The sequence below is a fragment of the Magallana gigas genome, chromosome 2, assembly GCF_963853765.1.
Source record: "Magallana gigas chromosome 2, xbMagGiga1.1, whole genome shotgun sequence".
NCBI lineage: Eukaryota > Metazoa > Mollusca > Bivalvia > Ostreida > Ostreidae > Magallana > Magallana gigas.
In genome coordinates, this window is record NC_088854.1 from 15,902,575 (window position 1) to 15,913,427 (window position 10,853).

The window sequence follows — 10,853 nt, forward strand, 5'->3', positions numbered from 1 at the left end:
AAGAAGCAAGTACTCCATGGCATGTTCCTTTCCTCGACTCCTAATGGTTTTAACTAGATGTCGATTCTAATTGATGACTTTTAATTTTAATTTGATTGCGCTCGCTGTACATTTGTGAATCTTTGTGACAAAATTGCATCATTTAGCAACGATTCGGCATAAACGGTGGTCTTTAAATGCAACATTTTATAGCATTATCGGTTGTAATTGCAACGCTTATTGATATTTATAGTATTTTATAAGCGGCGTTGCATCATTAGCGGTTGTTACAATGCTTTACGTATCTCTGCGTTGTACATATTATTACATAGGTGTACGTAAGCATGTAAACTGCGTAATGCTTTGTAATAAACAGAACAATAGTAATATAAATATGGTAATTTTAAAAAAAATTCTTTAGTAGATTGAATTGACTGTACCATGGATGTGAAAATCATTGCGTCGGATTAAAGATTAAAGCTTTTTAAGTGTAAAAATGCCGAATAATCTAATAGTAGGAGTTTAATTGCAAACGTATCAGGTAAAATGTAGAATTGATACCATTTGTTGTGTCGATGTCGTGGGGCATCAGTTTCAATAAATATTATACAATGCATGATTCAAGACGCATATGTTTGCATTCATTCAAAAAAATAAAACATATTTCCAAATTTATTATTTAAAAAGTCCATTAATACAAATCATCAATCCCTTAATCATTCAACTTTCAATTTACATGACATCAAACCGCAAACAGGATTTTCAAATGAATGTTTTTTTTATTTCTCTAGTCCATCTTCATCCATCTTAAAATATCATCTAGATTCTAGCATGTAAAAACGTAGCTCTATTTAAAAAATATATACTTTAGAAATAATATCTCTTACAAAATTATAATATTGACCTAAATCATCACAGCACTAAAGAGCGAATGAAACTTAAGAATTTGTTATTTTATGGATGCAAAAGATATTTTGATTTTTTTTTATATCGCGCTATGCCTTTTGCAACAGAATTCCAGTGAATGTTGACTGATGGTTATTGTATGATGTTCCACCACCATACACGTATACTGAGGACCCATAGATCTGGATCCAGACGTGATCATCCTTGTTGACACTGATGATGACCATTGCTGAACTGGAGTCTCTTCCGCCAGGAAAAGGAATTAGGTTTGAAGCCCGTGGGGTTCCTGCCACCATCAGCTGAGTGGTGAACGAAGACTTGTTATTCACAATGGTCCAGTGGAACATATAGACCCCTGTGACGGGAGCAATGAAGATACCATCCTCTGTGTGGTAGTGGTTTCCAATGTTGATGTAGGTTCCGTCAAATCTGATCGTCACCTTTGTACTAATATCGCTCTCACGAGAAGATTTGTAAGCAGAAAACATAACTGGAGAGAAAGCTGTGCTAAGTCTGCCTGAAAATACCAATCATGAGAAAATTCTACTGAAAATTCCGTTATGTTTGTAATTTTTGTGCAAATATCCTGTCATAATAACTATTTTTTAAAAAGAATTCTCTTACCAGATCTTAGAGCTAGAACATCCAAAGTTTCCAAATTTTCATCAGCCTGCCCGGTCAGCAGTTGTCCTATGACGCGCTCCGTCACTGCCAGACGACGTTCTATCGTCTGTTCAAGATTGGTCATTCGCTCTTCTAAACTGGTCAGATTAAAGGCATTCGGGAGTGTCGTCAGTTTAAACGAGGAAACAGAGAGGTGAACGCAAAAAAGAGGTGTGAAATAAAAGAGCATCTTCATGCACTCCATTGTGAGAATGGCAATCTCTATGTATAGTTTATATAGATTAATCTGCGTTATATACTAGTACGCATGCAGTGTTCAAGTATCTACTAAAATTGATATTTCTAAATGGGGTTACACATACTGTGTTGGCGAAATTAGAACCCATTTTAAGGTAGTCAATATTAACATTTAAAGCATACAACTGAAGTAAATATATTGCAGAAGGTAATTTTGTATTAATTCAATTAACAAATAAATCTATCTATTATAATTATACTATATTCAACAATTAATCAAGAAAAATGATTCTTTGTATTGCGAAATATATTGTGATGCTTATAATTTTCTAGAAGAAAATGAAAAAACATTCTATTCTTAAAAAACATAAGCAGTTGATTTGTCCGATTCCATTTCATAGTTTACGTATAAAACATTGTGTTGGTCCTGTTGAACATTCGAATTCCAATTTAAAATAGGAGAGATTTGCAGATTTTCAGTCAAAACTGTCGGGCAATATTTTGATAGGTTAGAAAGATTTTAAGCGATTTTTATATGTATTTCCTTACCCATTTTTTTAAGAGATGGATCATCGTTTAAATATTAATATTTTCAAAGTTTAAGAAACAGAAAAATACATGTATCTAGGAGCGATCTTGAAACTGGCAATGTTGGTATCAGCGACTTGTTTGCTTTTGTGGACTAGTTAAGCTTCTATATACCTTTTTTTACCTTTTTTTAAACTATCTGTAAAATTTTGCGTTTGTTCAAAGGTTCTTAAATTTCGTATTTGTTGATATATGATCTAAAACATATAAATATCCTCCAATGAATGATTTTTTCTGTTACTTTATTCTACGGTAGAATGCGGCGTTGGTTTAAGGCGACTTTTGTTCTGAGATTCGGTGGAGATAAAACGCCACATAATTTTGGTATCATTTTAAACTATTTTCAATGTTTACAATTTAGTTTACAAACTTTACGATCACACGAAAATTCAAAGCAGATTCATATTTAGTTTTTAAACAATTACATGACCGAAATGAAGAGGCGAATATATCCTTTTTCAAAACGGATTTTTCTCGTTGCAATCGTTATCGTATATATCAAATTACTTTGCGATCTTTCTTCTACTGCCTTTCTCTTCTATATTTTTTAAGGGATTCCAATTTTTAAAAATGATTTTTTTAAAAATAACTAAAAATCTAAATAGTTATATTATCATTGATCTTATATATCTCACTTATTTCAGCGACACTTCCGTGTGGTTGGCGTTCTATTAATTTTTTTAATTCGTCAGTTTAAACGATGGCTAAGTAAAGAGATTAAACAAGAGTAAAGTACGAGACGTAATAACGTTTGAAACCAAAAAAGTCAACTATAACTGAAATAGAAAGTGCTTAATTTACTAATGCCAGTTTATTATCTACGAAGAGCACACGATGGATGTAACCGGTAAGCAGAGGATCCTACTCCAATGGCACCCGATTCTGCCTCTAATTTTTGCTCTGCCCCTGTTTTGTATTTTTTCCTTGGTATTATTTTTTATTTCGAACACTGTTCGTTATCGCCACAATTCATTTTATAAGGAAAACCCGTTTCTCAGTAGACAACACTTATCGTGCCTTTATGCGATGAGCACCTAGTTACAAAATATGGTATCGCAAGCATTGTCTAGTTTATTTAGATGAGGCACCCCCTCCCCCACCTCAAAAACGATGCTATGTGCCTGGTGTCGCACAGTGCTCGGGACGCTTACTATGATCTTACGTTTCTCTGTTACACTATTTTAGAGGCTTCAAAGAATATGCTTTGGTTGCCAGTAGAAACCATTGTGATAAACTTGAAAAGAGTAATGATTGCATGCAAATAACAAAAATATTGTCGAATAACAAAAATAGTGTTTATAGTTCATACTTAACTAGATGCAACAAAAAGCATAAATCTATTCGAAATTTTTCTGTGTAATTAGGGTACTTCCCATCTAACCGGCATCGCCGGATTTGCCGGTGTTGCCTTCGTCGCCGAATGTTGGAACACACGTCGCCGGCGAGTGATTGTGGCAACGCATTTTATCATTGCCGATTAGGAAACAATATGGCGTCTAGGGGTGCTTTCCATTTAACTGGCATCGCCGGATATGCCGGTGTTCCCTTCGTTGCCGATTGCTTGAACGTGCGTCGCCGGCGAGCGATTCTGGCAACGCAATATACCGTTGCCGATTAGAAAACAATACGGCGTCGAGGTTATCATGTCCTACAAAACCAGTATTTCTAAAACTACAATGTGTTCTACTACATTGAAATACCTTAAAACTGCAAATAGCCAAAATTTCTGGATCAAGTTTTAAGATAAGTATCAGTTTTAAGCTGCATCAGTTCTGTCCTCGTTGGAGCATTGTGACGTTGCTAACCGTTCCATTAACGTCACCGTTTTCCGATAACGTCGCCGGCGTTAATGGAAAACGCCCCATATATAATATTAAACTATATTATAGTTTAACAACTGGAAAGCAGTCTAACATTTTAAATGGACATACATTGTAACCATTTTAGATTAGTTTAACCAGGAACAGCTTTTGTTGTTTACCAAACTGCAACGCAATAGGACTAACAAGAGGGTGCACTCATAAAACACTTCGTGAGTTTTTAAGGAAAGTGTTTTCCGCATGTGAAAATGTTGAATAAGAGGACTAAGAGGAGTTACAAGGAAACAAGGAAAACTTATGGAAATATTTTTTATCTGTGTAGTACCAAATGCCGGAGGCATTCTACTGACCCATGCAGAATCACATAAAGCAAAGTGCTGAAGCTTTTTGTGTAAAATAGGATTGGTATGATACCTTCCAATAATTTTTAAACCATCACAATGGTAAACAAGTCGTTTTTAGCTCACCTGAACCGAAGGTTCAAGTGAGCTTTTCTGATCACCCGTTGTCCGTCGTCCGTCTGTCCGTCCGTCCGTCTGTCTGTCTGTCCGTCCGTCTGTAAACTTTTCACATTTTCAACTTCTTCTCAAAAACCACTGGGCCAAATTTAACCAAATTTGGTACAAAGCATCCTTATGGAAAGGGGATTATAAATTGTTAAAATAAAGGGCACAGCCCTTTTCAAAAGGAAGATAATTGCGAAACAGTAAGTATAGGGTGCATGTCTTTAAAAATCTTCTTCTCAAGAACCACTGCACCAGAAATGCCAATATTTACACAAAAGCTTGTATATATAGTGAAGATTCTAAATTGTAAAAATTGTGACCCTCAGACTAAAACTGGGGCCCCAGGCGGGGTTCAAAGTTTAACATAGAAATACATAGGAAAATGTTTAAAAAATCTTCTTCTCAAGAACCACTGCACCAGAAATGCCAATATTTACACAAAAGCTTGTATATATAGTGAAGATTCTAAATTGTAAAAGTTGTGACCCTCAGACCAAAACTGGGGCCCCAGGCGGGGTTCAAAGTTTAACATAGAAATACATAGGAAAATGTTTAAAAAATCTTCTTCTCAAGAACCACTGCACCAGAAATGCCAATATTTACACAAAAGCTTGTATATATAGTGAAGATTCTAAATTGTAAAAATCGTGACCCTCGGACCAAAACTGGGGCCCCAGGTGGGGTTCAAAGTTTAACATAGAACTACATATGGAAAATGTTTAAAAAATCTTCTTCTCAAGAACCACTGCACCAGAAATGCCAATATTTACACAAAAAACTTGTATATATAGTGAAGATTCTAAATTGTAAAAATCATGACCCTCGGACCAAAACTGGGGCCCCAGGCGGGGTTCAAAGTTTAACATAGAAATGCATAGGAAAATGTTTAAAAAATCTTCTTCTCAAGAACCACTGCACCAGAAATGCCAATATTTACACAAAAAGCTTGTATATATAGTGAAGATTCTAAATTGTAAAATTCGTGACCCTCGGACCAAAACTGGGGCCCCAGGCGGGGTTCAAAGTTTAACATAGAAATACATAGGAAAATGTTTAAAAAATCTTCTTCTCAAGAACCAGTTCACCAGAAATGCCAATATTTACACAAAAAACTTGTATATATAGTGAAGATTCTAAATTGTAAAAAATCGTGACCCTCGGACCAAAATTGGGGCCCCAGGCGGGGTTCAAAGTTTAACATAGAAATACATAGGAAAATGTTTAAAAAATCTTCTTCTCAAGAACCAGTTCACCAGAAATGCCAATATTTACACAAAAGCTTGTATATATAGTGAAGATTCTAAATTGTAAAAATCGTGACCCTCGGACCAAAACTGGGGCCCCAGGTGGGGTTCATAGTTTAACATAGAAATACATAGGAAAATGTTTAAAAAATCTTCTTCTCAAGAACCACTGCTCCAGAAATGCCAATATTTACACAAAAGCTTGAATGTATAATGAAGATTCTAAATTGTAAAAATCGCGACCCTCAGACCAAAACTGGGACCCCAGGCGGGGTTCAAAGTTTAACATAGAACTACATATGAAAAATGTTTGAAAATTTTCTTCTCAAGAACCACTTCACCAAAAATGCCAATACATACACAAAAGGTTGTATATATAGTGAAGATTGTAAAAATCGTGACCCCCGAACAAAAATTGGGGCCCCAGTAGGGGTTTAGATATTTTAACATATATAGGAAAATGTTTTAAAATCTTCTTCTCAAGAACTATAGTGCAACTGTTTTGGATATTACTATGCATACATGTACATCCTTAAATAATGTAGATTCAAAAAATTGTAACTCCCGGACAATTGATGGGCACTAAGAGGGGTTCAAAATTTAAACATTTTAAAAAGCATAAAGGAAAAGTTTCAAAATTTTCTTCTCAAGAACTACAATGTTTTAGTTTGTGGAATTTCTATGCATGCATCCTTCGCTTATGTAGATTCCTAATTGGTAAAATCGTGACCCCAGACCAATACTGGGGCCCCAAGATGGGGTCAAAGTTTATTATAGAAATATAAAGGTAACATGTTAAAAAATCTTCTTCTCGAGAACTACAATGCTTCAATTTGTGAGATTACTATCATGCATACAACCTTGGATAATGAAGGTTCGACAGTTTTAAAATAGTGACCCTTGGACTAATACTAGGGACCCAAGATGGGTTTAAAGTTAAATGTAGAAGTACCGGTATATATGGAAAATGTTTAAAAATCTTCTTTTCGAGAACTACAATGCATCAATTTGTCAGATAACTACGTAAGCACCCTCAAATAGTGTAGATTCGAAATTAAAAAAGCCGTGACCTCAATCTAATACTGGGGCCCCAAGAGGTGTTCAAAGTTTAAATTAGCATAGAAATATAGAGGGAAAATGTTGAAAAATCTTTTTCTAGGGAACTATAATGCTTCAGCTTGTGAGATAACTATGCAAGCATCCTTAAATAATGTAGATTCCAAATAATTAAAACTTTAGCACTGGACTAATACTGTGGCCCCAAGAGGGGTTCAAAGTTTAACATAGAAAGATATATTGAAAATGTTTTTAAAACGTTTTTCTCGAGAACTATAATGCTACAGTTTGTGAGATTACTTTGCAAGGATCCTCAAATTGTGTAAACTCTAATGTAGTGGAACCAAGAGTTATCTTTCTTGATGTTCTGTATAGTCTGAGAGTTATTCCTCTTGAAGTGGAACTCTTCTCTTCTTTTTCAGGTTGTGTACGTGCGGTCCCACCGCAGTGCTACACATTTTAATTCCTATGTTACTATTTATGTTGTTCAAGCCAACCATAAACCTCGGACCATAACTGGGTCCCCAGAAAGGGGTTCAATGTTTAAAATAGAAAAAGCATATGCTACGAAATGTAATGTTACAAGGAACTGCTGTTCAGGTGAGCGATGTGGCCCATGGGCCTCTTGTTTTAATAGACAGTGCAAAGCCATAAAGATATAGGCTGGGGATATGATCGAATGTATAACAATTGATACAATAAGAAGTTTGAATGATATTCGCTATTCACTGTTTAACTTTGAATAGCAAATATTATTCTGTTGTCGTGCACTGTGCAAATTACCGTTGTTGTAAAGCAGATTTCCCCTCATAGAAGCCCCCCCCCCCCCCGGAAAACTGTCTATATAGTAGTCTTTTAAAAATATGTCTATGGGAAGCCAATCGGAAATCGAATAAATTAACTTTAAATCAATCTTTCTTACATCCCATGGTTGCATAAATGTATGTACACGTCCTCGTCGACTAATTATATACGTATGAAATACAGAGAACAAATTATTTGATAATCGTATAAAGTATGGCATGTTAAGACTTTGTATGCAACGATAGTTATACCCTCCGCAAACGAAGTTTGAGGGGGTATATAGGTATCACCTTGTCTGTCCGTCCGTCTGTCCGTCTGTCTGTTCAATTCGTGTCCGGTCCATATCTTTCTTATGGAGAAACATTGAAAGTTCTTACTTCACACAAAGATTGCTTATGACTTAAAGATGTGTCATGACCTTGAAATAAGGTCATTCGGGCAAGGTCAAGGTCACTGGCAGAAAAAGTGCAAAATTTGTGTCCGGTCCATATCTTTCTTATGGAGAAACATTGGAAGTTCTTAATTCACAACAAGATTGCTTAAAACCTGAGGGTGTGCCATGACCTTGACCCAAGGTCAATTGAGGAAGTTCAAGTTCATTCTTTAAAAAAAAATCGGGCTCAGTATACCAATAAGTGTAAATTAACATTTAATAATCTTGTCATTCGAGTACAAGTAATACATAGGAAAAACGTTGTAATATATCTCCAAAATATATAAATAGAGTTTATTCATCACTGTTTTTAAAGATGATTTTTTTTCTGGATAAAGTGATAAAAATTAGAAATAATCACGCACGACTTATAGAAACCGATGTAAAGTTACCTTTTAACCAAGAGCATTGGGAATTTGATGTTTTTCGGAAATGCTAGAACTGTAGAAATTATTGCTTCATTGTACCGGTCATAAGAAAAAACCTTCACAACAATCATAATGTTCCCAAAAACGTGGTTTTACGGCCTTGTCTTGGGACAAGGTAAGTGATGTCCTAAAGTTAGGACACAGTTATGGCGGTTCCAAAAGTTAAGAGAGCTTCGAGAAACAAACTAAAGACCAAGACGTGTCCTAAGATGTACTTACGACGCACCATAGTCCTAAGATAGCTTCGTGAACATGCCTGCAGAGCACTGTGTACATTGTATATGTAACCACACCGGAATAGATGGCGTCATGTCAATTTTTTTTTTTTGGTTTTTAATGAAAAAGTTTCAAATCATGTCAACCTTCAGTAAATACGTTTTGGGTTTTTTTTTAACTTCAAACATGCTTTAAAGCTTGATTATGTAGTTTATTTTCCAACCAGCATGACCACACGTTATGATTTAAACCACTTTATTAATATAAATAAAATATTGTTGACATTTCTTCCCCTTTGATAATATCAAATACATTGTACCTTTTACGAACTATGAAAGAAGTCAATAGAAGTATTCTTTTTATTTTTAAAAAGCAACTCAATAAATGTACACTTACTTTTAAAAAACATTACGTTTAACCTTGTTACGCGCGCGCTTAAAAAAGAAATAGTTTAGATCCATCAAAAGAACAGGCGATTAGGTCAGAGGTTCTTAATTTATTGCATTATGTTTTGTGCAACAACATTCTAGTTAACGTTGATTGATAATTTCTGTGTGAGCTACTAGCACCATACACGTATTCCGAGGACCCAGAGAGCTGAATCCACATATGCTCCTTGCTGGTGCTGAATATGACCATTGCTGAGATGGAGTCTGCTCCGCCGGGACGAGGAAATAAGTTTGAAGCCCCCACGAATCCTGCTACCATCAGCTGAGTGGAGAACGAAGACCCCCCAGTGGCAATGGTCAGTGGAACATATAGACCCCTGTGACGGGAGCAATGAAGATACCATCCTCTGTGTGGTAGTGGTCTCCTTGGGTGGTGTCGGTTTCGTCAAACCTTGTTGTACATGTACTAGTACCGCTCTCACCGGAGGATTTGTAAGCAGTAATGTAATTTTAGAGAAGAATGTGCTTAGTATGCCTGATAATACCAATCATAAAAATATTAATTCCTGTTTGTTGGTATTTTTTTGTAAACTTCTTTTCAAAACAAAATGATTGGAGATTTTGAAACTCTCTTAGGAAAGCATAACAGTGCCACATTGACATTTTTTTTTAAAATTAATTGTGTAAAATTAATAGATTTTACACATTAAGATGTGTAAAAAAAAAAAGAAATTAAAAAGTGATGATTTTGCACTAATACGCTTCCAGATCTTAGAGTTAAAACATCCAAAGTTTCCAAATTTTCATCAGCCTGTCCGGTCAGCAGTCGTCCTACGACGCGCTCCGTCACTGCCAAATACCTTTGCTGTGTTTTTAGTTAAGTAAATATTTTAAGAATAACCAGCAGAAAGTGTCAAAGAATCTATTGCGAGTAACAATTAAATTGACCTGTAGGACCGGTGTTGTATAGCAGTTTTTCCCCCATAGTAGCTTCCCCCCCCCCCCCCCGGAAAACCTACTATATAGTAGCCTTTCCCCCCGGGGGGAAAAGCTACTATATAGTAGCTTTTCCCCCATAGTAGGGTTTCTCCCGCACGTTTTTGGTTCAGATTTTATAAAAAATATTTATGGAAATCCAGTAAGGATTAAAATCAATGTTTCTACACTCCCATGTTGCATACATGTATATCTGCATTCATCTGTACAGGTTAAGTTTCGTTTTGCCGATTTATTATCTTTATAGACGATGCTGAAAGTTGAACATGTGTGTAATGGAATCACATATAGAACTTAATTTAGGTAATTTATTTTAAAAAGTTTTACAATTATACACTTATATTCATAATTCTGTGTTCTGAAATTGTATTAAACGAGAATGTTTTAAGAATTTCTTGATAAATCTATCAGACTGTTTGTCTGTTTGTGAAAATTTCATTCAAGCTAAACCTCTGTTTTAGAGAAATTTTGTTTCCGATGTTTCAGAGCCCGATTTTTAAAATCCTATTATAATATTTATAGTGCATGTTCTTTAGGGTCCAATGTCTCATAAACTAGAGATGACCATATCACCATATTTTTATAGTGGCAAAGGTTTACCACTTGAAGATGACTCTGAAAATTTCA

The 10,853-nt window shown here is 35.3% G+C and overlaps 1 protein-coding gene and 1 pseudogene across 1 annotated transcript; both read right to left on the reverse strand.

Annotated features, from left to right (window-relative positions):
- Window positions 1–688: 688 nt before the first annotated feature.
- On the reverse strand, window positions 689–1,784 carry LOC105343642 (cerebellin-1). The gene is made up of 2 exons (XM_034448206.2): window positions 1,510–1,784; window positions 689–1,402 (listed from the first exon to the last, which is right to left on the reverse strand). The coding sequence occupies exons 1-2, from the start codon at window positions 1,751–1,753 to the stop codon at window positions 975–977; spliced, it is 672 nt and encodes a 223-aa protein (XP_034304097.2). The 5' UTR covers window positions 1,754–1,784; the 3' UTR covers window positions 689–974.
- A 7,518-nt stretch (window positions 1,785–9,302) lies between these two features.
- LOC136273087 (uncharacterized) lies at window positions 9,303–10,215 on the reverse strand (annotated as a pseudogene).
- Window positions 10,216–10,853: the final 638 nt, after the last annotated feature.

Coding starts and splice junctions, on each gene's coding strand:
- LOC105343642 (XM_034448206.2), bottom strand. CDS start 1,753: ATGGAGTGCATGAAGATGCTCTTTTATTTCACACCTCTTTTTTGCGTT. Junction 1,403..1,509: donor TGTTCTAGCTCTAAGATCTG/GTAAGAGAATTC, acceptor TGGTATTTTCAG/GCAGACTTAGCACAGCTTTC.